Source organism: Dermacentor andersoni, chromosome 8 (genome assembly GCF_023375885.2).
Source record: "Dermacentor andersoni chromosome 8, qqDerAnde1_hic_scaffold, whole genome shotgun sequence".
NCBI lineage: Eukaryota > Metazoa > Arthropoda > Arachnida > Ixodida > Ixodidae > Dermacentor > Dermacentor andersoni.
In genome coordinates, this window is record NC_092821.1 from 75,330,180 (window position 1) to 75,358,030 (window position 27,851).

A 27,851-nucleotide genomic window follows, 5' to 3' on the forward strand; every position below is an offset into this window, starting at 1 on the left:
TTAGGCGTTTGCGATGTTGGGCAAATTCGGTGTATTCAATATCCCTTCGTAAGGTTGCGTATATACATGAGTGCGACGCTATAGACTGTGTAGGGCATTGCATTTTCTCGCACATCGCCATAGTGCAGTGCGACAGTGTTAGCGTGCAGCGCAGGAATATTGTGCGACGGCATACAAAGCAAACCAGCGACATCATTTTTTTTTTTGAGCGCATATCTTGCTTGCGAGTGGAGGAGAGCAAATACCACATCTACGTACCGCTTTTGCTCACTTTGAGGCTCAGTCCACGAGAATGTGCTGGAGCAGCATTAAAGGGCTTCTTGGCAGGCCCCGCAAGAAATTTTGGTTGTACACAATGAAATGGTCATCCAAGGTGTGTTCCACTTCAAGTATTTTTAATAAAGGTTAAGTAGTAGCCGGGTCACAAGCAAATGGATTTGCTTGAGTAGGCGAGCTACCCTCCTCAGAGTTACTTGCCTTCTCCCAGTACACGCTGGTGACGCCCCACCCCCCCCACCCACCCACCTTCCGGAGTTGGGCAAGAAATCCGTCTGAATCCTCCAGGGCCTTCTCCTGCCTTCCGAGGTCCCACCTCGGGAACGCTTTGGTCGAGAGAGAGAGAGAGAGAGGGAGAGAAAGAAAGAAACAATTTTACTGGCCCATAATGAAATGGAACGCGTTAAGCGTCTGATGGGGTGGCTCCCTTTGGTCGACATGCCGAAACTACCGCCTCTTGTGTGCCTCCCTCGTTTTCCTGCAGCACAGCGCTTTGAGGTGTTCGTGCGGGTTATTTGTGCACTGCCGGCTCAAGCAGTGGCCCAGTGAAATGTTCGCAACGCGCTGCCTGGTTCCGACTGCCTTACAGTGACGAACAATGAAGTGTTTTCTCTCTACAGCTTCTACAGCAGACTTGTGCCATATGCCCAGGAACGAGCTTGAGCTACCCGCGAAATGAAACACAGCTGCCAAGCTACGCACGAACAGATCGGGCAGACATTTACACGGAGTTGGCTCAGGGTAACCACTGCAATTTCTGCGTAACGGCATCCACGCTTTCATTATTGAGATAACAATTATATACGGACACTCTAGGTCAGTCTCCCCGGTCGCCGTCGCCGTGATGTTCCATATAACGGCCAAGTGAGATATAATATCGTGACTTGCGCGCCGTATGCTATGGGTGCACGAAAGACGTGGCGAGGGTGAGCCAAGGATGGTGGCTTGATGTGCGCACCCAATGCTGGAAGCCACGTGATCAAGCGCACGATAGGCATGGGGGTTCAGGTGATCGAGCGGGCCTCTCCTCTTTCAGCCCGGTCGTGGCTGTTTGTACATGTACGCATCCCGCGTGCCCCATCTTCGAGGTAATCTGCAAAAGCTGGTCGAGCCGTGATGGCTGGTGGCTTGAAACTTATCGGCCACAATTCATAAATTGTGATATGTGCCGCAAAGTACACTTAAAAAGTTGATTAGTCGATTATGCATTTCGATTCTTTGTGAGTAATGTTCACTGCTTTAATTCAACTCATTGACTACAATTACACTGTCTGCGATAAGCAATTTCTAAATTCTACAGTTAAACCTCGATATAACGAATTCCAATATAACGAAATTCTCGATATAACGAAGCATTTAACTTCTCATAACTTCTTGTCGATAGAACACCATGTATTTATTACCTCAATACAACGAAGTATGTTTGTATGCCATTTCAACATAACGAAATTTCAATGCCACCGCGAAGGAATGCCGAGTCAATAAAAGGAAACTTCCGCGGACGCAAATGGTCAAATGATTGAGTTACAAGCAGCTGTTTACAAACGCACCTCTCAAATCACACGCCGCAAGAAAACAGCGACCGCCGAAGTGGAGTCGCATCATGTTCCGTATAAAGCCCAAATGCGATAAGATCTTAATGCGCTCCGCGAACTGTGTGCCTTAAGTGCGAGCGAAAGTGCGTGAGGGTGAGAGGATAGTGGGTTCACGATTGCCGCCTTCCCGCGTGAGCAGAGAGAAAGAGGGCGAGGGGAGCGAGCTCGCGTTAACGCTGCCACGGCAAGTTGGCGCGCGCCTTGGCCGTGGCTGTAAGCGCGGCTGAGCGCATACGCAGCCGCGCACCCTCCTTTAGAGGTAAGCAGCCGCGTGTGTCAAGAGTGGGCGTGTCGAGACAGCGTGGCACCATGTAGGTTGTCTTACCGCACGTTTAGTACTCGAGGTTGCGTAATCTCGAGTTTCGGTGACCCGTTGGAGCCAGAGGCAGACGAAGCATTCGCTGCCGGCGCTTTTCCCGACAGCGTCATCCCCGTGCGGGCGACGCCATCAGCGGCGGGGGCGGAGTGCACGGAAAAGCGTGGCTGGCTTTGCTTAATTCGTACCGCCGAGAAGATATCATCGACGTACGTGGCATGAAACCTTATCATTCGCCGCAGACTCCCGAATTTATCAATATGAATGGTTTTCTCATTCGAATTTGCCTTTTTTTCGCCTGCCCGATAATTTGGAAAATTTTTAGGCCCCCCCCTCCGTGGCAAGAAAAATAGGTCAGTGACTGTGCGTATTTGCATGACAGGTGGAATTTCCATAGAACGTAATTTCGATATAACGAAACAAATTGCCGCTTTTGCTTTGTTATATCGAGGTTTAACTATATAATCTAAAAGACAACCCATTAGACCTATTCCTCTTTTTCTTGCCAACAAATCGGGAGCGTGTTACATTTCTTTGTTTAGGAGCGTTAATGTCATTTCTACATTAGTCTTCTACTTTGGATACAGAGAAGGTGGGCATGCATTTCATCACGGTGTGTTCGAATCTGGAGAATACTTCCAAATGAATAAGCAATGTGCTTTGGAGTCTTCTGTGCACCTTGTTCAATTCGATCTGTTGTATAATTCTATCAATTTTGTCAATTCTGTAAGGGTTGGATTATACAACCTGTGGGCCTAAGGTTGCGTCAAATCATGCATTTTTAATTCATGTTTGTACTTCCAGTATGGGACATACTATGTTTTGGTTGCAGAAATGTGTCGCTCTGCATGTTTGGTGCCAAATAAGTTCAAATCTGCAATGCTTGCCATGTAATCACTGTCATATTTTGGGACAAAAAAAAAAGTATGACACTTACAGCATTGCATCAAAATACATAACACGTACCCATCTTTCATGTGATACCCTCCATATTTGTCGCAAATGCAAACTACGAAAGAAGTCTCCAACCTTGATATTGTTGCCTGTTATGTATGAAACAAAGTAAATACAGTTATGTGAGAGACCATCTGGCAGCATTTGTATGAACTTTATTAAACTAAATCCAGAAGAAACACTGCTAAACTGTTGGTGCCGAGATTCGTGCTCTCCATATTACACAGCACAAAAAAATTCACAAGAAATTGACATTGCAATAAACACACTTAAAGATGAAGCTTAACAATGCAATAAATAAGAAGGCCATGCACTGCCATGCATTAATGTGAGGCAGCTTGTGTAAAGTGAACATGCTATAATGACACAGTGCATGTTTGTGTGCAACGTTTTGATGCCAAGATACCAAGTAAATGACTAACGCAAACCTTCCCTATAAACACACAAATAACCGAGTAAGGAAGTGGCATTAGCGCTTGCGAATAAATGGCAATAGTGCCTGTATAAAACACAAATTTGCTCCCTTGCCTCCAAAAACAGAGACAATGCAAAGCAACACCTCTACCAAACATGCCAAATACAAGTTGCTGCCAACCCTCGCACATCATGTCACACGTATAAAGGCCCGCCATACTAATCTGTCTTCTCTTCCCGCAAGGTAACCCTTCAATGAGGCTCTGCTGTTTCCCAAAACCATCACACGCCCAGGTAAAACATGGGCAGTGCGTACAAAAAGTTCAACTTAGCACACAAGAAACAGAAGGCACCTCACAACATGTACATAGAAAAACGCTGCACACCATGCATAAATACATTTGGTTGCGCTATGTGCACGTGTTGTTTTGGCAAACGTCGGTGCACTCCAGGAACTTTCGAACTTATTGGCACACATTTCGAACATTCATGCACAAACAAGTCGAACACGCTCGGAAATTCCTGTTCTTTGAAGGTGATGCCAAAAGGTGTCATGCACAGCTAATTAGGAGCAAGTTAGCTAGCCCGTGACAAAACTAATATAGTCTAGAATGAAAAACTAAAATGAGGAACTGTGTTATTATGATGAGGTTAAAAAATATGGCAAGATAGTCCAAGACTAGTGCTACAGAAGCAATTTTGAGCTAACAAAACTGGGTTAAACAAACAAGTAAGAAGAAAATATACCAGAATGTACTTAAGGGCAAGAAATATTTCTCATAAATATGTGTCGTACATTCCCAGTTCTAAGGTCTTTACAATTAACATCTTCTATGCTAAACATCCCAGAATTGTGACGGTAATACTATGACCATTTTAAAAGTGGGCCGAGAGGAATGTTCAATTGATCGATTACAGTACTGAAGTGACCCATCCCATACTAAGGAGGCATGTGCAACATATCACATTCAATCAATAATGAATGTGAACGTGCACAGCAAGTTCATGTGTGAACTCTCTACAGAATGCTTCGAACTAGTTATAAGCATACACATAGATAGAATATTGCCACTGCCTTGCATCATTCAGAACCTTACGATTGCACGGATGCTCAGGGCATGTTTTCTTGGGAGGAAAACTGAAAAAAAGAAAGAAAAATGGGCAGAAGGTGATAAACGATAATGAACCCAATTGGGTAAAATGAAAATAAGAAAGTAACTCTTTCCTTCCTGCACGATACAGTACTGGCTGTAAGGGGGATAAGTATGCTTGTTTACTTGGTTTTATAGAAAAATGAAACATGGACGAAAACTGTGCAGCCAGGACACAAGAAAATTTTTGTACAAAGAAGAGGAAGGTGAAGCTAGCACCAGCTCCCTTAAACACTACAGGGGAAAGTTTTGCACAAAGAGCATGGTTGCTAGTCAATGAAAGCCCTGCCTCACTCTTCCTCAACCATATGATTTCTTGCGAGTCCCTCGCGGCAAGCCAAGCCGACTTAATATATAAGTGCCCAAGCCAACAGCTCTGCAGAGAGGCACACTGACGCAGACTTCACACCGCGACACGAACAGCGAGTGGAGACGCAACAGCAGGCGCAGCCAGAAGTTCTTCCTCTGCATCGACCTCAGCCGCAGGTTGGGGGGAACGGATTGCGAGGGTTCGGCTTTCCTCGCGACCGGAGCCAACGACTTCTATCCGGTCGGAAAAGACGGAGACCGTTGAGAAAGCTACACTTTCGGGTTCGGTCTCTATGATCCCCGCCAGCGCCATGTAGTGGGTGCCGCGGGCGTCTTTGGCATAGCCGCAGCGGTGGGTGTGCCCGCACAGGTAGAGAGCCACGCACGGGTGCGCCTCAAACAAGTCCATCACATCCCTGTAGTTCCACAGGAGGCAGTCGGCACTGGCGCTTGCGGGCGAGATGGCCAGATGGCCTGGATGGACAATGACAGCAAATAAGTACACTGAACTTCTGTTAATTCAATCTTGACAGAACTGGCAAAATGGAACAATTACCTGGCAGGCAAAATAAAATAAAGAGGCATTACAACATGACTGAACATGCCACTGCTTCACCAACTAGCATTTTCCAGGTTCTAACATGCCCCACAATCAAATGTGCATGCAGTTTATTATGGGGTTCATAGTACTATGTGCACCCAAATAACATGTGCACCAGCTCTAATGATTTAAAAAGAAAAAAGTTGCATTCTCCCAATTTGGAAATCACAAATAAGATGAAATCCGAAGGGTTTGCTTTCAGAGAATGGAGGTTTGTTCACAATCGCTGTCTGCCGTCATCCATCTCAAACAGCTTTCTGTCACCATATGTACTACAACACGTTGTCCTCCATGCAGTTTACTGCGTTTGATTCTGCCTTTCTTGAGAGACTCCAATACCATCCCAAACAAGATGGTGGCATACGTTAGACATTAACAACTTTACTATTTTGTCCTGAAATGCACTCAAGCCTGTCAACTATCAAAAACATGTGACACAGCTCTGTTGCTACTACTTAACGGGGGATGCAGGGCTCAAGAGTCAACTTTTGAAGTGCAGCACCAATTTAGATAAAAATTTCAGAGATAGTTTATCTTCTTGTCAATAGATGTTCTAAATTTCAGCACCCTAGCACGAATAGAAAACAGAAAATTATAGCTGTCACACTGAACCACCAGGTATGTCAGCTTAGGAAAACTATCATTTCAAAAATAATGAAGATATACTAATTGTCTGTAATTAGTTACCTTCTAGACAGCTTATAGTGGAGGATAAGGCTAGTCGCAAATTTTTTATGTCTGTGCAAAAATGTCATCACTCTAAAAATAAAGCTCATTTTTAGTTGTTGCCATTTGTGTATGTGTGTGTGCGTGCGTGTGCATGCGTGTGTGTGTCAGACATCTGATAATTGTTTTTGTTGAAAAATATTTAGGGATCTAAAAAGTACCTCATCTTGTTCCTGTCAAAATTTCATTCTAGAAACGACCTTGTAAGCAGCTTTTGGTGAAGCAGTTTGGAAATTATAGTTTTCCTAAAATGTTTTGTTTGGCCGAAAAGTGCAGAGAAAAATGAGCTCAATGATTTCAGAACTCGTTATATTATCCTGACTAAAAATTATTAAAAATTATTAATAAATGTGCCTTGCTTCATAGGTTTGATGCTCCTCTTCAGTTAGAACCTGCTCTGTGGCAATTATTTCAAGATCATCTTCGCAATTTTTTTAGCTTTAGAGCAGCACAGCACCCTTATCTGCGCTCATAGACAAGGGTGTTGCAGCTAGAATTATGCCTTTATTTCTTTAGTTTTTACTTTGCGATCTGCTGTACTGTGGACGGAAGGTCTCCCATGATTGAAAAGCACAAATAAGAAACATTCTAACGTGGGCATTCACTTCGCATTTGGTTTCTTGCCTACTCAGCAGTCGCATCTTGAATACAGCGTTCATGGGTGCTCTCGACGGCGAGCGCACGCCGCCGTCTTAAGAGAATTAATTTTCTTCTTTTCTATGGCACAGATTGCAGCCAAACTTGGCAATGAGCTTCTTTATACGTCTAGGAATCCAAAACAAATAAAATTCGAAAATGTTTTTTTTTTTGGCAAAAATCGTGATTTTTGCCCCACATTCCCCTTTAAGCATGTAAGGTAAAAGTACTCCTGTAATATACCAAAACATATAGATTACAAAAGTGTGAGCAAACATGAAAAGATCATGTCAATCTACAATCTGCAGGATGTCCCAGCTAATGTAAGCCAAATTGTTAAAAAAAAAAAAAAAAAACTGGTACAATACAGTAGAACCTCGTTGCTACAATCCAGTTTCGTACAATTTCCCTGCACCAACGTTTACAATTGAGAATGAAAAAAAAGAACACCCCATACATTTAGGCTTCCCAGGAAACACAATCTTTTGGCACACACATACAGTATACAGTCAAACCCACTTATAACAATTTTCAAATGCCACAGAAATTCCCTTGTTATAACCGATAATTGTTAAAACCGGGTTGCACGAAAAGATCAAAATAGGGGGATGGCAGAGCTGATCTTAGCAAACTATAATGGCGGGGAGGCCAGTGCCCCTCCCCACCACCTTCCTCCATCCGGCTGCTGATTGTGCTCACTCGTTTAACTGCTTCCTGGGCACTGCGATCACGTGTAACAAGCCGCGGCTGTCGGCGTTAAAGAATGGCACTGCTATAACTGCAATGAGGGGTCACGGGTGGCAAGCGATATGCGAGCACCGCCGAGGCAGCGCTTTGGTGGGCCCAAAAGGGGCCTTTCAAGAAATGCGAGGATGTTGCCGTGGCAGCCTGTCAGCTTGAGAAATCTAGAAGAAACGCTGAGGTGCGATAACCACAAGCGTCTTGCCACGTACGTCGCACTGCATTGCACGAAAACACCCTATGTCCGTCAGCCTTGCCGACATCCTTCTCCAAGGTATCCAGGTGCTCCACGTAGTGCAGCGGAAGGTTCCTCACGAAAATGATGCCCCGGAGGAACTGAATCATATGCCGGGCCTCCTGTGAAGACAACGTTGAGGCAGCCTGCCCTACAGTGTCATCGCTGCCGTTGTCGCCGTCGCTGTTCGATGCAAGCACATTTGCGACGATCGCCTCATCTGTTAAAAGCACTTAGTTTCCAAATCTATAGCTGTGCGTTTCCTTTTCACCGGCAACGCCGTGCATTGCAGATTCTCAACGGGCGGGTCAGTCATCTTCCGTTTCGGCAACGAGTCAAAAGAGGCTGAGAAACCACGTCGCCAGGGACGATTTCGACCCAACCAACAAAGACGAACACGGGCAATTACGCTGTTTGCAGAACTGCACTGAATGAGGAGCCAGCAAGCAAAATGCGAGCAGCGCAGTTGGCATGGTACATTCGTGTTTCGGAGGGTGGTGTGGCGTAGAGATATGTGCGCAGCCCATTCGTGTTCGGAGGGGTGAAAGGGCGACGGGAGAGAGGCACGCGGAGAGGGCTGGAAAATGAGTGCGCAGCGGCCGTTCGAGCAGCGGGTCATCGTGCAGTGGCTCGAATTTCTCATTTTCTTTTTTTCTTTTCAAGGATTTCGCATTTCACTACCTTTCGGCTCGGACAACGAGCAGCCAGACTTCATTGTTATAACCGATAACGCAGCATCGGGGCATTGCAGTATGCAGGTTATTACACCATGCAAAACATACAAAAGTTGACGGTGCAGCAGCTTCTCATTGTTATGACTGATATATTGTTAAAATTAGTATCGTTATAAGTGGGTTCGACTATATTGCCAAACTGCCATCGTATCATATGATTTCTCGCCACTAGATCCCATGTGAACAAGAAAAGGCGCGAGACCCACACTGCTGAGAGCAGTCGGCACACAAATGGTAGCTTCCACGCAGTACTTGCTTACCCGTGTCACGTGAAAAATGCCGCCACTTGCTCGGTTTCCTGTTCCGGTACCAGCAAATCTCTTTGCGGGTTGCTGCACATCGCCTTCACAGCTATCGCCACTAAACCCACCACGATAATAAATTTCAACTATCTCTTTCACAGCGCGCGCGGAAGCGTACCACACACTTTAATACGCAATAACCCAAACACAACACTGTTCCCTGCTGCAGGAGGCGCAAAGTGTCATATTTCACTCCGACAACATCGTGGCATCGTAATCTGGTGTTTCGCACCAGCGTGATTTCGTTTCAGTTCCCCATTGCCGTCTTAAAATAACAATACACATCGGGCACCATTCACACTACACCAGCTACACGCGCATCAGCACCTCACGCTGCGATTCTTGCCAAGCGGGCACGTCATTCCACCAAGTTGCTCCGCCAGAGACAGCTGCTGACCCAGGCCTAACACAAGGAGCGGGAACGTAAGCTTTCCAGTTGCAAAAACGAAAATGTGCGTCTAGGGCCGCTTGGGCCCCACCAGATTGCCATGTGGCGGCATATCGTGCTGCAACAATTCGTGCAACACTTCGCATTACCTAGATGTCAACTAAAGTTGAGCATATCTGTTTATTGACTTCGAATCACACATTTTCTCGGTTAGCATATTCTTTCTAGCGAATTTCTCCAAAATATATTAATGAGGTTCTACTGCAGACAACTATGAGGCCTGCGGTATTTGTTCATCTGTCCTCTTTTGCCATCAAGATAATTCTTTTGCATCATTTAGTCAGCTAATAAAGAGAATATTAATGAAACAAACTTTTAATATTCGAATTCAGGGCACGGTTTCTGATGGAGAAGGCTACTGTACGCCAAAATAAATAATTTAGCCCATTTCATCAAGCTATGTCCTGCAAATTATTTCTTCCACGCTTCACTTGAGGCATGAAAAATCTGAAAAGTTGCACGTGATTGCATGCCACCACACCAGAAGCCCCAAAAGTGATTTGAAGGACCTAACTTCACTAATCCCCTGAAAGTGGCAAGCTGTTCATGTTAGCATTCGCTGATAGCGAACTGCATGTTCCGCAAGCCGTTCGCGGCCTACGTAATGACCAGGCAGTTGCCGAGCAGTATTAGTTCCTTTAAGTCCTGTCTGGTACCACATGTGTAAGGGCGTGCTAATTACGCGGCACTTTTCGCATTTCGTGCATTGTGAAAACTGCCAAATGGTGTGCAATGACAGTTAGCCTATTAGAAGGACACAAAAATTATGCAGGTGTAGGAAGAGGACAGATGTTCGAACAAAGTAGGTCTTGTAATCGTATATTGTACCAGTCCTTTTTAAGAGCTTGGGCTAAAGTTAGCTGGGACATCCTGCATAAGTGTAAATGTTACTTAAGATTGCTGGTAAGAACTTACTAGAGAATGTGCTGTTAGTAATAGATGGGCCCTGCCCACCACGTGTGGTAATTGAGGAGCCTTCACTTTTTTGTACAGTCAAACCTCGTTAGGAACAAGTCACATTTGACATAAAGATGCAGTCATTTTATCCGGCATTCGTTATAAGCATATATTCCTTACATGCTGATATTGGCGAGACATATTTTTACATTGCTGCGTTTACGTTATGTTATATCCACGTTCGACTTCAACAGAAGGGCATCGGGCCATACTCACCAAAGACAATGACCACGTCGCCTGCAGCATCCGACTCCGTCAACTCTGCACTGAGCCATTTCAACTGTGCCTCACTCAGTGCTCCGTTGGAGTCGACGAACCTCTTGTCCAGTCCCACCAGTGCGTCTGGCCACTCCCACGCCTGCGGGTCCGACGTGCCATGCACCCTGCTCAGCAGCTCCGCTGCCTGCTGCCACCGTGGCTCCGACGGATCACGGCCCAGCACGCTCTCCTCAAAGCAGTCCAGGGAAATGAGCTTCACACCTGGCACGGGGCTGAAGCTGCAGGCAGAAACGAGGCCAAGAATGCAAAAATTGAAAGTTCTCGTTCACCGAAGCTCGCACAGCAACACGCAATTAAGCACAAAGTGCACGGGAGCAACAGCTTCGTCAAGTCCTCGGACGATGAAAATTGTTGCCCTAAGACGAAAACAACCATGCAAGGCCCACTTTCTTGCAAAGCCCTCACTTTCCACTTTGGAGCATACCACACACACACACACACACACACACACACACACACACACACACACACACACACACACACACACACACACACACACACACACACGCACACACACACGAGCTAAGTTCATTGACAGAAACCGAAAAGCAACAAAGAACACTGAAATAGCTTTCCTAGTATGTGCTCACTGGTCTTACATTCATGGGATTCCGCGCAACAGACATGGTGCAGTACTGGATGCCAGTAGGTAGCCACACGACTGACTCACAATATGGGGTGCGATCGGAGATGGTTGTTCGGCGCGTTCGTTCGGTTACCGGCGCGCGCGATTGGCCTACTCCGCGCCGACGTCGCCAGCCGCGGGGCGCCGCCCCGTTTTTGGTGACGTCAAAATGACGACACGCTCCTGTCAATCATCCGCCCACCGAGCATTTCGTCCGAACGCGACGGGAGTTGAGAAGTTTGGAGCGATCATACGGCTTCGCATGGCGCGTCTGGTGGATTGGATTGGATCCAACAGGCGGCCTTTTCGGCTGCGGAATAGCACGTTTGAATCGAATCCATAGTTTAATTCGAGAAAATGGCGCTTCCGTTGGGAACTTAGGTTGTTGCGCTGGCGTTTCTAGAGGAAGGAGGAGAGCGGGTGGCGGTGCGAAACGCGTTTGAAGAAATGGCAGAAAGTGAATTCCGGCGTCGTTTTTGTTTCTCGAAACAAATAATTCGTTGGTTGTACAGATAAATCGACAACATCACTGGCGCCAGCGAGCCACTGGAATGTTGTCGCTGCCTCTTGAAAAGTGCGCCACTCCTCCCGTCGTTTTCTTTTTCATTTTTCTTCTCGCTGTGCGAGACACCACCTAGGGACGACGCAAAGAACCTAATAGTTATAAATTGCAGTAGTCACACGTACTACTATTTGAAAACGTGTTTGGGCTTGAGAAGATAAAATACGTTTTTTTAGGTAACGATTTCATTCACTTGGAAGACGAGAAACATTTCGTTTTGTAGTATACTGCCTGCAAGCAGACGACAAACGACGGAAGTAAACTTCCGGGGAGGTCACCGCTTCCTGATTGGCTGCTCTCTCCGCCCCGCTGTCACAAATTTTGCATACTGCAACTTTGTGACGTTGCAGCAACTGAACAGAACGCGTATCGAACAAAATATCTCCGATCGCGCCCATGTGCACCACGTCAAGTGGAACCTTTTGAGGGTCATACATTACTACATGTAATTTTGTATGGAATACAAAATTATTGTAGTACAGTGCAGTCCACTTATAACGATATCAAGAAGAACGAAAAACCCGATCGTTATAACTGATCATCGCTGCAGAACTGATAGTTGGGTGAGTTGGTACGAAGTCATAGTAAAATGTGCGCTAAATATTTTACTATGATCATCGCTATATCTGGACTGCCATAAAAAAAAGAGAAAAGAAAGCTGCTGGACGTATTTTCGCAGCTCTGAAACTGAATTTTCCACAACTGAATTTTCCACCTACGATAAAAAAATTGATGTTGTAGAAAGAAGGCTGTGAAAAATGAAATGTTTATTTATGTCTCTAAACAGCGCGTCAAGCATTAGGCGCACTAACATAGTCAGAAATCTGCACTTGCTTTCGCACACTGGCGGGATGCTCTGTGTAGTAATGGCGGCAGATACGAACTCGCGTAGGCAAACTTTTCCCCTGTCTCGGTTAAGGGGAACTTGGCAAAGCAAATTTCTCAGTTATTCTGCATGGAAAACACCGCCCAAAAGGCAGAATTTCCATTGTTATATGTGGTGAATAAAATATCATTATATATGTTTTTTTTTCTCATAGCCCTAATGCATAAGTTGATGCTCTGAAGTCAACTCACACTCATAACCCGATATATCGTTATATGCGGCGTCCTTATAGTTTAAACTTAGAAACCTTTACCCCTTTCGCTCTGGTAGCATCGCATTCCTGCATAGCTTGTCACCCCATCTACAGCATGGCCGCTACGTTGCGTTTTCCTTCGTGGCAAAAGCGGCATTCAGTTCCTGCCGACAGCGATTGTGGCACTGTGTCAGAAAGGCTTTCTTTCATCTACCTCGACATGTCCGATGCGCACAGGCTTTTCAAATTATCCGGTATTAAGGTAAATTTCAATATAACGAAGTTGGTAAAATCAGCACTTTACTTCGTTAAAGCAAAATTTCCATCTATTGAAATTCAACTTTTTCAGCCAATAGGTACAGTCACCAATGAATTTTTCTTACGCAAAAAGGGCTGCAATATTTTCCAAATTATCGGGCAATCGGAAAATTCAAATCTGAATGAAAACAATTTCATTTGCAGAACTTAAGAGTCGAAAACTTGCAGAAATCGCAGCTGCGAAAAATGCAGTTCCAAATTCCTGCGCATAAAACAGGCTTCTACCTAACTTGCCCAGCTGTTCACACCTGGCCACAGTCCAAATGGCCTACCAACCGGCATCTCACCTGTAGTAAAAGACCGGGTCGTCCGTGGCCGGAGGCGTCCAGTTTGGCAGCAGGCGCGGGCAAACGTAGCGTCGCACCAGGTCGCGCCGGGTGCAGTTGTAGAGCTCGTGGTTGCCCAGGGTGTGGTAGGTGGGTAGCGACCCGTCGTTGGCCAGGGTGGCCAGGACGCGGTCCAAGCCACGGCCGCAACCCGCATTGTGGTAGTCTATCAGGTCGCCCAGCTGAAGCACCAGGCTCAAGCCTGGCACGCGGCTCCAGTGGGCATACGCGCGCTCCACCTGCCACAGACATCGCGACACAAATGATGTCAAGTGACCGATGCAAGACAAATGATCGGCACCAAGTAGAGCTTAATTATTCCATGTGCAATGCACAACAAGAGGAGTGACAAAATAAGGCCGCTTTTAGACAGCTTGGCAAAAGCTCTCACCCCTTGCAACTTGGGACAGGGATCAGCATTAAGATGCTAACATATTGGTTAATACTTCACATGGCAAACTACATGCAATTGACTCACGAGCAAGATATAATCTCATTTAAAACTGCAACGACAAACTTGATGTATAAAAATTGAAGGTGTATTCTACTAGTACAAACATGTAGGGCAGAAGTTTTCAGGATAACAAAGAAGCTCAAAAAGCAGTCAATACCATGCAATAATAACGGAACAGAAAACAATATGCGTAACGCTGTGAAACAGCAAGACAGTGTTGTGGATGAAGGAGCCAAACAGGGATAGCCAATATCCAGTTGGCCTTAAGAGGAGGAGTTGGGCACACCATGTAATGCGCACAGGAGATAAACGATGGTCTACAGAAGAGTTTCTAAGAAATGCAGTCAACGACAGCAGTGAGTTACATGGTGTAATGATATGATAAAAATTTGCAGGCATGAGATGGATTCAGCTTGCGCAATACGGAAGTGACTGAAGACTGCTGGGAGAAGCCTTTGTCTTGCAGTGGACATTAGCAAGGCTGTCACCAGTGATGACCGATGCAAGCCAATTGCATGATGCACCTTCTGGAGCAGACAACACTCATATTTAGAGGGGCCTTGTAACTTAGCTTCAGAACTAGAGTGAGTGCAGTGCCTTCCTATTCATCATTTATTGTCATTTATCATCATTTCTGCTGTCGGCCAGGGTATCACATAAGAGGGAGGGGGTTTACAGTAAACAATGAAAAACAAGGACATGATTTCAAGTTTCACACAAGCACTCAAGCTGTGGATTCCTTTGAAAACATAACCAAGCACAGTGAATACAACATGAAAGCAAATAAGTACGAAAGAACAATATAAGTCATGAATACAAAAAGTGCACAGTAAGGCAACATATAAAGGTTAAATTTTGAGATGGTCGGTAAGCAGCTGTTTGAACTTCAAGGGTTTACAAATGTGCAACGGAGGTAGATAAATCAGACTGAGTAAAAGAAAGATGTTGAACCATGGACGTGCTAGATACTGTAATTGATATACGTGCTCCCATAAAGAGTTCTGAAGGAGACCTAAGGTCTCCTCGGTTTGGCTGCACCTTTTGCACTAGTTCAGAAAAGTGTCGTGCCAGTGCAGCGCTAGTTCTTGAAGTGCGAGTGTAGCGCGACGCTAGCGCTTTCAGTGCAGCGGTCAAATCGAGGACAAAAGTGCAGAAACGTATGTCTGCTGCGACTGGGTGGCTGTGGCTTTTCTTTTGTTGGTGTGTCATTATTCAGAAAGCATGACCAAGCGTGGTTTCCACACCTTTCTGAATCATATATGGCACAACGTTTCAAACGACTGACCGATGTGGTTTCGCGCAAACTTAAAGTGGAGGTAGCGGTAATCTCGTGAAAATTAATACAAACGACTGTGACCTGAGGGAAAATCCCGGCCTTCAGTGCACTTAGCAGCAGTTGAACCTGGAAAGTGCCCTTAACAAGATGCTGCGTACACATCCTGAAGAAAACTGGCGTCCGTGCTGCGTTACTAATAGCAGGCGCCGTCGATGCCGTCTACCAACACCCGCATCTTGGCCACGGGGCCGCATGTGTCGTCTGCTATCAAAAGCCTTGCACTACGTGCACGAGAAAAGAACTTGCGGAGAGTCTAGTGCCGAAGTGTACATGAACTCGTGCAGCACGACGTCAAATCGAGTGCCGAAGTGCAGGTGGCGCTAGCTGCACTGGCAAATCGAGTGCTAGAGTGCTGCACCCCCTGAACTAGTGCAGAAGGTGCAGCCAAATCGAGGAGACCTCTAATATTAACAGAGACATAATGAGCACAAGGTTTGTTTCTCATTTCCTCTCAATACGACATTTGCTCTCAGATGGGTTGGTGCCGACTGAGATGCCCTACCTATTGCTCATTGCATATTTTTTTCTTCTTTCTGCCATGCACTTATGGTAACCCTTCCAAGTTGGCGTCTGACCAAAGGTGTTCTTGGTGACAAAAAAGAGTAGTGACAGGACAGGTGGGATGCATTAAATGTAGAGGCTTCCCTATTTGCTACAAGACAGGATGGTCACACGGTGCATTTTCAATCGCAATCGAGTCCGATCAGGATCAAATCTCTTGACCGCGATTGCCTCCCTAATGCAGCTTGCACAAATGAACCGTTCACGATTGGGAAATTCGACCCTGCTTGAATGTGTACCGTGCGACACCCATAGGGTGAGGCAGTGTTTGCCTTCACATCAATGCAAAGCAAGTGTTACGTTGTTGACCATCGTTGGCGTCACTGAGCCATCAAGAGAACAAAGTGCCGTATTGACAGCTGGCGGAGAACAGTTGTGAAACATCTCAGAAAGTGGAATTTACTAGGTTGCATTTCTTTATAAGGTTTTTTAATACGACTAGAATTCTTAGAGCACTTCCTGCACTTTTAGGGGACGATCGGGCTGTCGTGCTGGGTCACTACCCTTCTTCCCGCCAACTTGAATCACAGTGTATTACTTAGTCCACAGTCAAAAGGGTAGCCAATCAGGCTGCTATGCTTAGGGAATCGGGTTCGAAACCAACCAGCGGACCAACTTTGGTCAGTGGGTATATGCAGTCTTTAATTACCCTCTCTGACACCAACTTGGGTCGCAAAGTATGTGTCACAAGGTGTGTGTCACTCTTCAATGAACCTGTGTGATGCCATCTTGGGTAACCGAGTTTGTGCCACTCTTCAACGAACCCCTCTGATGTCAATTTCAGCCACTGGCTATGTGCCTCTAGATATGGCCCATTCTTCAATGACAAAAAAAAAAAAAAAAAAAAAAAAAAACTGTACAATTTCTTTGGTGTTCAGCGGAATCAAACCTACGTCACATATATTTAGACACTCTCACGTGAATATGTATATATTAACACACATGCCACGTGTGGGCTTTGTGACGGTGCCACTTGATGGCACAGCTTGTCCGGAGGAGAAACGTGAGGGGCTCCAGGCTGCATAGACACCTGACGTAAGAAGCGTTTCAGCGGTGGCTATACGAAGCGTTGCTACATTGGTTAAACACTAATTGCACTAACTTTGACATTCACCATGAGGTGGGTTCTGCAGAAGTATTTTTTTTCTTTTTCCTGCGTTAGCGTAGGGATTAGCTAAAGTTTCGGAGTTGACTGCAGTCGTCAACCAATTTTTTGGACATCGTTGCGATTATGCCACAAGCCCCCACAAGTATATAAGCGATATCCGCAATTTTAGACACCACAGAGCGAGCCATTCGATCTCTCCGTTTACACTTGTACAACGGCTTAAGAAATCTGGCATCACTACAAACAGAACGAGCAAAATTTTTGTTTTGCTACACTGTTAGTACCTCCGCAAAACCAAAGATTTAGTCCTTCAGCTTCTGGCTTAGTCCATATCTAGTCAATCCAGTAGTCACCAGCCAAGCCAAGGGGACAAGCAATGCCAAGCTGGGGAAGGCAAGCTGCACGTTTCATGCATCCCATTTCTAGCTTAACATACCTAATATAAATAGCAACAGAGCCTCCAGTGACTTTGTCTTTTTTTCTTTTACAAGTTTTTGTCAGTCACAGCCATTAGCCACCTCCACTCTTGCTGTCTCTCCTGATGCAGTCCCGGTGAAAAATTAACCACACTTTTCCGCGTCTATAGGGACAGCACAACAATAGCTGAAATACGTCGACGTGGTCATATGTGAACATATGTGTGTTCACATCCCACAACCTGAAGCACCGCATTCACAAGCCAGTTGCAAAATAAAGATTTTTTTTTCCGTGGTAAATTCATTGTTGGTTTATGGACTTCCGATTATTTGAGGTTTCCTGCAATACCTGCAAGGTCTGAGTAATCTGTTGGCTACTGTATATCATCTCATATTGGCATGCATACTTGATCTCCGTTTCTTGGGCAACCCAACTGCATCCTTGCCTTATATTCGAATAAATACGGTACTTGCAATCTGGCCTGTGCAGCAATATAGCTCCTCTGCTACAAAAATAGTTTCAGGCGTGAAGCTCACATTTATGCACTTGGCAGAATTCCCCATAAAACATGCACTGAGCATGCCTTGCAGCTGTCTGTACCTAAAGCTGCCAACAACACGAGAAAACGAGAAATCAGTTAACAGAAAAATTAAACAGGCTAGCCGGCCCAGGAAGCAAAGTATGCAAAAGCCCAGTAGCCGTGTAAGTGCTTCCAGAGAATGATTTACAAGCTTTCTTTTTTCGGGGTTTCATTCTTCAATGTCAGTTACAAAATAACAAGAAAACAGACAAGAGCTTCATATGTTTTCCAGACACCCTAAACAAAGACTAGAGAACAACGGGTGTCTGTTTGCAGGAAGCCACGAGTGGTGCATGCTCGCTGGCACGTGCGACAATCAACAGCAAGCTTCGGCAAAAGGGGTTTGATATCCCTTATCAGTGTTGTTTTTGGCACGCTCACAGTCACGCCATGTGGGGAGCTAGGAGGACAGCTGCGTTCTGTTATCACACCTCTTTCGGTGGCAGAAAAAGGAAACTGGGCAATCGCAGCAGACACACCCACGAACACGACACGAGAGGGAGCAGTATGTGCAAACAGCCGCAACGCTCAGCCAATAAAACAGATAAGAAGGTGTGCAGTTTGGCCTGATGTTTGGTGTGAATTGGCTCAAACGCCAGAAGCATCCCGGCCACAAGTCACCCGGGTAGAGTTTCAAAATGGACAATTTGGCTGGTTGTCACGGTGGTCCAGGCAATGAGGAACAAATTCCGGCGCTTTAAGCAGCAAATCCACGATCTGATTTTGAAGCATGCCCTAATGGGTGGGTGGGTGAGGAGGGGGGGCCTCCGGATTAATTCTGTTTACCTGGGGTTCTTGAACATGCACCTAAATATAAGTACATGAGCATTTTTGCAATTCACCCACACCCAGTTTGACCGCCATGCAAAGATTGATCCCACTACATTGATTGATCCCACCCCTTTCTTCAAGGAATTCAAGGAGCACATTTATTTTCAAGTTTCAAGGGCCCTTGAATCTCATTCTCCAAATTCAAGGGTTTTCAAGTATTTCAAAGTGATGTACGAGGCCCTGCTCCAAACTTCACATTTACGTATCTCCATCTAACCCCCCTTTCGTTGTTTAGTGCATTGTGTTTTTTATTTTCCAAGGCAACCATACAGACACTGCAAGAGACTGTGGATTATCTTTTTTTTTTTTATGCATCACATACCCTGCCTAACTCCACTGGTCCCTCTTCACCAGCATTTGATTTGAAGTCAATGCCGCTTTCTTCCCATTTCTACGCCTATTATATTTCATTCCATAGCTTAGTGTTCTGTCCTTAGCTTTAATTCAGGTACGTTATTCTCCAAGCTCCAGCTTTATAATTGTAAAATACTTCACGTCGCTTTATCTTTAGAGATAGTGATTAGCTGCTGCTAGCAACTTGAGTGAACCTGCCAAAAAGTGATCAAACTAATTCTGAGCCAATAGAGCCAGCAAAAAAATAAAAGGTGCAATACCTGGTTCAGGGCATTCCTGTAGTAGCGTATGAGCGACGGATCATAGCCTGCTGGCTTGTCATCGCAGTCTGCATACTGGACGTCAGTCAAGACGCCAAAGGTCAGGAGAGGCTTCTCACTTGATGCAGCAACGTTGCTGCAACAGAGTTGTTAGAGAGTTTTAGGTAGTCCACTCCCTACAAAAATACCGGATTACTGTAAGCGTGGACAGCAGTAATGATGCTGGAATAAACATTCGTAGCAACTAACCAAATGAAGATATGCTGACGTCTATATCAAGAACAGTGCAACAATTCGTGCAAGAATTCTTGCAACAAATGAAGATACGCTAAAGCTTGTATGAAAAACATAATGCAATAATTCTCGCAAAGTAACCCTATTAGCAATAATCTTTAAGAAGCAGCATTCCAACTCTATCCGTCATTTAGCCTCTGAAGAAGTTTGAGCAAGGAGCCGAGTCTAGCCTAGAACGTGGTTCTTCTTTTTGTAATTTTTTGCAGTTTTATATTTTCACACACAATACTTGAAACAGAACTTAGTGTAGTGAGAAAAAATTTTTTTTTCAGTATGCTGCTTTCTTTGGTGCTTTCCTCAATATTCAGAACTGAAGGGTGCAAAATAAAAAAGTAGTTCTATTTAAGACAAGTGATATGTCAGTATGGGGTTACTTCCTTGAACATTGAGTGCAGAATGACTTGGCAGATTCATAATGCAGCTATTAGCTCAATAAGTTAAAAAAAATCTTTCAGAGCTGCCTTCTAACACAGCAGGCAATTAATTGAGCATGGTACCTGCCTGATGGCCTATCCTATCGTGGCATTCTCTGCAACCCACAAGGGAAAGAAATGTTTTTATCCTTTCACATGTGCTTGGAGTGGTCATGTCTTGTTATCACATTATCTTTCGTATGAAAGAGGTAAGGTGAAGCATCTGCCCTCAGCCAGAGCTGCAATGTAAGTCTGGGCTCCAATTACAACAACGGCCAGACAAATATTCAACCGGACTTATTTAGATGGCAGAAAAATTGAAATACGGGCGAGTTGGAACCTATTCATTCTTGAACAGCGCACATAAAAACAAAACACGAGAAAAAATACAGGACAAGCGTCGATACATAATAAGTGCGCTGATTGTTCCTTTGGAGCACTGTATAGGATTCCTTGCACATGTGGTAGCGTCTACATTGGACAGACTGGCCAGTATGCAAACATCAGGCTATGCGAACATGCCGATTCCTTAGAAGCATCTTGCCAGCCATTGTCCCGATTACAGCTGCCCGCCACCTTTTGAGGATACCTCAATTATCACAAAACACCGTGATCAGCACACACATGAAATTGCCGAGGCATATAAAATAGTGAAGAACAAGAACATGTATATAAGTAAGTCGTCAGTTTCCCTATCAAGCGAAGAGATGACATTCATTGATTGCTCGCAAGTACGTGACGATTTTTTACACGTCATGCACAATCACTGTCCACATAATCTTTTTCTTCCAATAAGAACTTGGAATTGTTAGATCAGCACTTGTCCTGTATTCTTTCACGTGTTTTGTTTTTTTATGTGCGCTGCCCAAGAATGGTTATTTAAACAGCTGGGCTTAACATCCTCAAACTGAACAGCAAGTAATGAGTAATGCCATAGTAATTTGATAACCTGGGGTTCAACCTGCACCCGAGTCTAAGCAGACAAGTATTTCTGCATTCCATTCCCATTGTAACAGCAATACAAAAAGTGCTAAAAATGTTCAAACCCACTTTGCTTGCAATAATGTATAATCACATGCCTGTTTTATTAGCATCGCATATAACTGGAACACGCTACCAAACTGTTTTGCGTCCCAACACGGATGTAACGTCTTTGTTCCAAAGTTGAGCCAATTTCTAGAGATGCCACTATTTTTACAGCGAAGCTGCTAAGGAGAGTTTCACAATGACTCTCGTGTGGCAGCACCAGTGCGGTCGGTGTCAAATGTCAACGAAACAATGGCCAGCAACGCAGCCCGAGTCGGAGCCCTGAAGCAGCCAAATGACTATGGCCTCTATGAGAACGCGCAACCAGACGCCGGCGGCGGTGGAGGGCTTTAACCAAGTAAAGCCACCAATGCAACTTTCCCAGGCTATTGAAATGCACAGCCAGATGTTTGCATTGGTAGAGCACAGTAGTGCAATTGGAGAGAATTGCCGTGTATCCAATAAAGTGTTTGCAAAGTATCAGGTAGATTTTGTGCTGTGGCAAACTAGACTGTTAGGACTTCCAAAGGCTGTGAGCACCCCCTTACACAGCTTCGCTGTCTTAGACATACGAGTTGCTCAGATTAGCCTACTTTTGCAAAGTAGTTCCCCTCCCTCGGTAATAGTATATGAATATGGAATACGCTTTTTTATGCTTTGAAGGCAAACTAAAAATGGCAGAAAGAAGCAGCACAATAATTACAATAACTATAAAGTGGCGAGATAAAACTGAGAGGTGTCCCTCAGTGAGCAATCTCATGAAAGGAGGACAAGTGCCAAAGGAACAGCCAAGGCTTCAAGTGCTACTGATATTGTGGCAATTTACATCAGACAAGTTTTCCTCAGAGTTACTTGGCAAGAATTAAAAATTTAATTATGGAGTTTTACGTGCCAAAACCACTTTCTGATGATGAGGCATGCCATAGTGGAGGACTGGAAATTTCGACCACCTGGTGTTTTTTAAGGTGCACCTAAATCTAAGTACATGGGTGTTTTCACATTTCGCCCCCATCGAAATGCGGCCGCCGTGGCCAGGTTTCAATCCCACGGCCTCGTGCTCAGCAGCCCAACACCATAGCCACTGAGCAACCACGGCAGGTAGCAAGAATTCATGTACAATGTTTTTTTATGTGGAACGTATGCAGTTATCAGCACGGATTAAATGCACAAACCTATTTTTTTTCTTCAAGCATGAATATTCTGCATGCAGGTAAAGTGCTTGACTCATTTTAATTGACAACAGGGAGATAGTGTTTATACAAGATAACAATTTGTCATATAAAAGTTTTGCCTTTACACAAAGTGTTGTAATTCAGACACATGCAATCTCTCCCCCTTATGACATTTATAAGCGTGCTAAAAAAAAAGAAAATGAACTGTAGCCAAGTGCTTCAGGCTCGCTCACCTCATCGTGAACCTTACACTCTGGACTGATGGCAGGAGTCCAAGGAAGCGTAGAATGTAGGCCCTAGAAAAAGATCGAGCCACTGTATTACAAATGTCAGGCTCTTATTAATGCCACCCCTAGTGCAGTTAAAGAGAACCTCGAAACAAACTCCTTAAAAGAACAAGACAGCAATATCTGTGCACAGGAAAACTGCTTTCACAGAAATTCCAAAATGAGTGTGGGGAGTAATTAGCAGCCCCAATGCACGAGTGCTGCTGACACAGCAAGAATGCAAAGGTACTTGACATTGCAAGCACATGAATTAATACTAAGCTGTTAAAGTACAGTTGCACTGAACTGCAGGCAAAAATAGCATACTAAGCGATTTGAACAAAGTACAGCAACAATAAAGCCAAACACACAGTTTTGCGATTCATCCCAACTGAAGTACTGGTACTAAGTGAAATATTAATTAAAGGTTAATCCATAAATGGACAATCCATCAACAATGTATACACTGACAAATGCATTTTTGAAGAGTTGCTAAAATTGCCATCTCATTCCTTAAAAGGCTTTGTTTCAAGGTCCCTTTAAGAAAGGGAATCGGAAGATAGCTCTGGTCCTCTGCAGAGTAAATACAGTCCAACCTCGTTATAACGAAGCCGCATACAACACAATAACCTTGTTATATCAGATATCTGCCTGTAAGCATATATTTGTTACATGCTATAACTGTCAAGGGACATTTTAGATTTGCCTCACTATATCCAATATTTTGGTGTATTCGTGTTCATTATATCGAGGTCTTCAGAGGGCAGTTGGAAAAGGGGGTTGTCAAAAGGTGGCAGCATCTGCCAGGCATGCCAGATGCCACCAGACACATATTTACCTTTCTCAACAAGCCTCCAATGTCTTCTGGCCCATGCCCCACACATTACTAGGCTATCTACCCCTCGCCTCAAGCTAGGACACCCAAGCAAACGCTTCTCAGCTCCCCCACTGAGAGCACTTATCCTTTTTCACTTCTGAAAAATATCCGCCAGGGACGAGACAAGATTGCAGGAGGAGGCAGTGTTATCGGCCAGCTGGAAGAAGTGAAGGAGGGGGGAACCACATCCTCTTTGTTCCACCGATACTGCTCTAGCCAACAGCTGTTGTCCGAGGACGTCTTGACGGGTTCGGCGAGCAGACGTGCCGCTCTCATCGGCTCGTCGGTTGCGTCACGCATCTTGGGGTGTTGCTGCGTGACGAACACGTGACGGAGGTGTGGTGCCGTGGGCTCGACGACGATAGGGGCGAGGCGAGAGCTTCAAAAAATGAACAACCAGCTGCAGCCTCAAGAGATAGGCAATGGCCGCGGAGCATCCATTTTTCTTGGCAGAAGTGCGATGCAATGAGATGATCTGCTGAAACTTTTGTTGTGTGCTCGGGAGGGAGAAGGTGCTGGTACTCTGGAAATGCCAAAAAAAGAAAAGTTCCCACCTGGGCTGTGACAGGAGTTTTCGTTCCTCTCGTGCTATGGAGCACAGAAAGCTGAGCATGACTGCGCACAGAAAGCGTAGCAGGCAACGCTCTTCATGCAACTCAAGCCGCAACCACACAACGCTTATCTTACTCAGCATCTGCAGCTGGTTTTAGGCACAGCACACAGTACAATACTAATCAAGAAGCTTTATTAGAATAAATAATTGCTTTGTAAAAACAAGTGAAATTTGAGTGAGCTTGCACAATTGTGTGAAGAGACTTGGGACAAAAGACAAAGCTGCAGTCAGATTTTCACTGAGCCAAGTCGCATCACGCAGCTGCATAAACATAGAAACAGTTTTTAACAAAAAGATATCTTGTAACTAAGTAAGCATTTACAACTATGAAGCAGTGTTGGCAAGTTGGCAAAGAAGTTGCTAAATTTCGCGATGCTTTTAGTCCCCTTAATGATAACCTTGCTCTTTTGAAGTTATGGCAACCTTTTTGGCGACTCTTCAACGGTGCGTGTAGCCGGCAAATTGCCTTGATAGAAAAGACTGGCCGAGTGCGATGACTCATGTCCATTTTAGCCACAGGGGATACGTGCGCCTCCATTTGCTGCTACTTCTGAGGACATGGCAAGTAGCTTATTAGCGAGCCACATGAACGCATCAAAGCAGCTTTTCTAGGCAAAGCACAATCTTGAGAAGCGATACCGCTTTGAAAGACCAAGCATTGTTTCGCCTTATCACTCTCCGACCGCTGCCTTGCCCCCGCAAGAGGTTAAGTAGAGCTACAGGCTAAAAAATGTCACAGAAGACGCCTAGGAACAATTAAAACATTACAAAGACATTTCCAAGCAAGCCTTCATCATCGTCACTTAGTGACGTTTCACAAAAAAATTGAGTGTTTTTGGCTGCGACCTGGCAACTTAGTCCGAAAAAGCTTCCCTTGCCTTTGCACTTCAGACTCACTGTAGGTGCCAGTATGAACTACAGCTTATAAACACAACAAAGAAAAGCAATCCACTGTTCCTTCAACGCACAAAAAATATTGCTGCAAAGTTAACTGATGCAAGCTTTCAGTTGGTGTCACCAGATAGCAGTGTCTTAGTCTTCCCTCACTTGCTTCAGATGCCAGTTAACTTTGGTGGCCGGCCAGTGCCTAATCTAGAGAACAGCAGCGTACTGTACGAGTGCTTTTCTAATCGGCTCCAATAGATGCCAAAAACCTGGATTTAAACCCTACACCAAGAACATGAACTCAATCTCCAAATTTACTGACTGGAATGGTAAGAGGAAGTGTAGATTAGCATAAGCATAATAGCAGGCAGTTAACATTAATGAAATTTTGCCAAGCCTACCTACAAGCAAAAGAGTGCATCCAATATTTTCAAGCTATACATGAAACCAGCTGCACACGCTTTACACACTTCAGCACAGATTGTAAACCATTAGAGTTGTAAGAAGGACGCAATCAAGCTCAAGAATAGATTTTATTGTGCGTACACGGGAAGGCGGGCACACTAAACGCAAGACGCTTCATTCCTAATTCATTCACACAGCATCTGCGAGTCAGGAATCAAAAGTTTAATCCCACCTTTTGCTTCGCACCCAAATTGGCGCACTGCCTTTCGCATGCATGCGCAAACCACGAACTTACCTGCTGTGTGAATCAGTGGCAATTGCTGTGTTAATGCCCCAAAAAAATCAAGCAATGGCACGTATGCTAGTTTGCAACAAAAAATGGCTATGCGGATTCAAGAATTAAATGTGCTCAGAAGCGTTTTATTAGTTTCAGGTATTGTTCTAAAAATATAGGTCAAGGCCATCTAAATGTGAAGCAAATTTTTTTGTTCTATTTCTGGCCTTGTCATACCACATGGTTCGCCAGTGATTGAGCATGCAAACACAAAGGCCTGGTGTTGCATAATGGATGCAGCATGACAATACAAAACACGTGCACGGAAACTTCCATTGTCAGCGACCATGTAAACTCGTGACAGCATGACGCACTCAGCAAAACATACATGCAGAATGGCTTGCACATGAAGGTTAAATATGGCTTTGCTTTCGATTGGCTAAATCAAATGATAACTGTGAATGCCTAATATGTACAGTCACGGACAAATGAAATACAAACAAGTCGTAGATAACTAGAACACATTTTTCGTTCCCACTTTTACTATTACATGTAATATCAGCACGATTTCAGTTTGTATGCTTAATGTCAGGTGTATAAGTTCCCTGATGACCAGATAATTGTAGCAATTCAAGATCATGCTCACTAGTTATTGCCTGCAAAAGTTGTCCTACTTCTTAATTTTTTGTTTGCATTTCATTTTTCCAAGACTGTACAAGCCTCCTCTAGCAGAAAATTACTTTACAGAAGACAATGAGTGCAAACAGCTAGCTGCTCCTTGCAGGGTTACGACATCCTCGGCTGCACTTCATTTTAAGCTGAATGCCAATGTGATGCGATGTGTGGAGAGCAATGAAGCCCTAAAAAGAACCAGTGCACACCAATCGTCTCGTTTTCCCCGGCAAAGTATGTGTCACATTATCACCATACCATTTTTTTCCCTTCTCTTGTGCCTAATAAGCTTTGTAGACTCTCATCTCACCATTCCTTTCTTCTTTTAATACATAATTAGTCAAAGTTATTGGAATTTGCTACGGCACAAACAGAAAATTAACAGCTATCTAGAGCTGTTCTTAGTAAGCTGTGCTTTAGGCTCGTGTTGTGCTGTTACAAAAAATTAAGATATCGCAATATCTGCTGTTGTGCGACACACTCTTTGACAAAAACCCGTGTGTTCCCTCACACGTTAGCACAGTCCGCTAACTGCGCTTTTAATTGCGACTGGTCCGGACACCGCGGATAATTAACTATGAACTTTATCAAAGCCGCATCTCCCGAATCAAAACGAGCTGCACCAACAGACATTCACCGTCTCCGCTACGCTGCCAAGGCGCCTAGTAACAAGAGCGAGTGTGTTTATTAATAACCTCCTTATCCGAAGCCATATATATGACAGCGAAACATCACGATACGAGGATCCAAGAACGGGCCAGCAGCAAGTTCAAGGTCACACGTGCCGAAGCGGCACGCAGTAGTGAAACGAGCCAGTTATCATATATGCTAATTGAATGAGGCAGCCTTGCTTGATTTGGCCCGGGGCCAAAGAGATCCCGCACGATGCCGGTACCACACAAACCAGCACTTTAATGAATACAACGTGAACTCCACCAAAAAAATACATAGCTGCAATGATCAGACAACACGAATGGGTTTACACGACCTTATGGCGTGACCCGGCGTCACGCAAATCAGATAAGAATCGAGAACACAGTAGCCATGCCCTGGTGCGCGACGAATGAATGAACAGCTTCCAGCAGCGGCCGGCAACTCACCTCAGCCTCGATGAGCTTGCGTGACGAAGGGCTTGCGCGAATTCTTTTTTTTTTTTGTGCTGCGGCGGGGTGGCAGGGCACTCGGCCACGACAACGAGACTTTTGTCGCCGTTCTTCAAATATTCGTGTCAGCTTATATCTGATCAGCGCCAATGCCCTCCTCGCTATCTCTCCCCCCGCTGACCTCGCCGCATAGCCCGACGGGATTACAATGCAGTCGATGGAAACCGTTACTGCCTCTCGACCAGTTTCGGTTTCGGTTCGTCCGTTGAACAAGGAACCGAAATTACGGTTGTCTGTTGGATCCAACAGCAACAGTTCAGCCTCTAGAGCCCCGTTTTGCAGCAAGGAACCAAAAACTGTACAAGT

General features: G+C 44.9%; 1 protein-coding gene across 4 annotated transcripts; it reads right to left on the bottom strand.

Annotated features, from left to right (window-relative positions):
• Positions 1–3,276: 3,276 nt before the first annotated feature.
• LOC126538837 (manganese-dependent ADP-ribose/CDP-alcohol diphosphatase-like) lies at positions 3,277–27,683 on the bottom strand. 4 transcript variants are annotated; one of them, XM_050185557.3, is made up of 6 exons: positions 27,483–27,683; positions 22,624–22,686; positions 19,486–19,621; positions 13,546–13,823; positions 10,612–10,892; positions 3,277–5,489 (listed from the first exon to the last, which is right to left on the bottom strand). In XM_050185557.3, exons 2-6 carry the CDS (start codon positions 22,626–22,628, stop codon positions 5,110–5,112), a joined length of 1,080 nt encoding a protein of 359 aa, XP_050041514.1. In that variant the 5' UTR covers positions 22,629–22,686; positions 27,483–27,683; the 3' UTR covers positions 3,277–5,109. The 4 variants fall into 4 exon arrangements, with proteins under 4 accessions (XP_050041514.1, XP_050041513.1, XP_054930963.1 ...); XM_050185556.3 differs by having other exon boundaries at positions 22,624–24,056; XM_055074988.1 differs by lacking the exon at positions 27,483–27,683 and adding an exon at positions 23,495–27,476.
• Between the last annotated feature and the right edge of the window lie 168 nt (positions 27,684–27,851).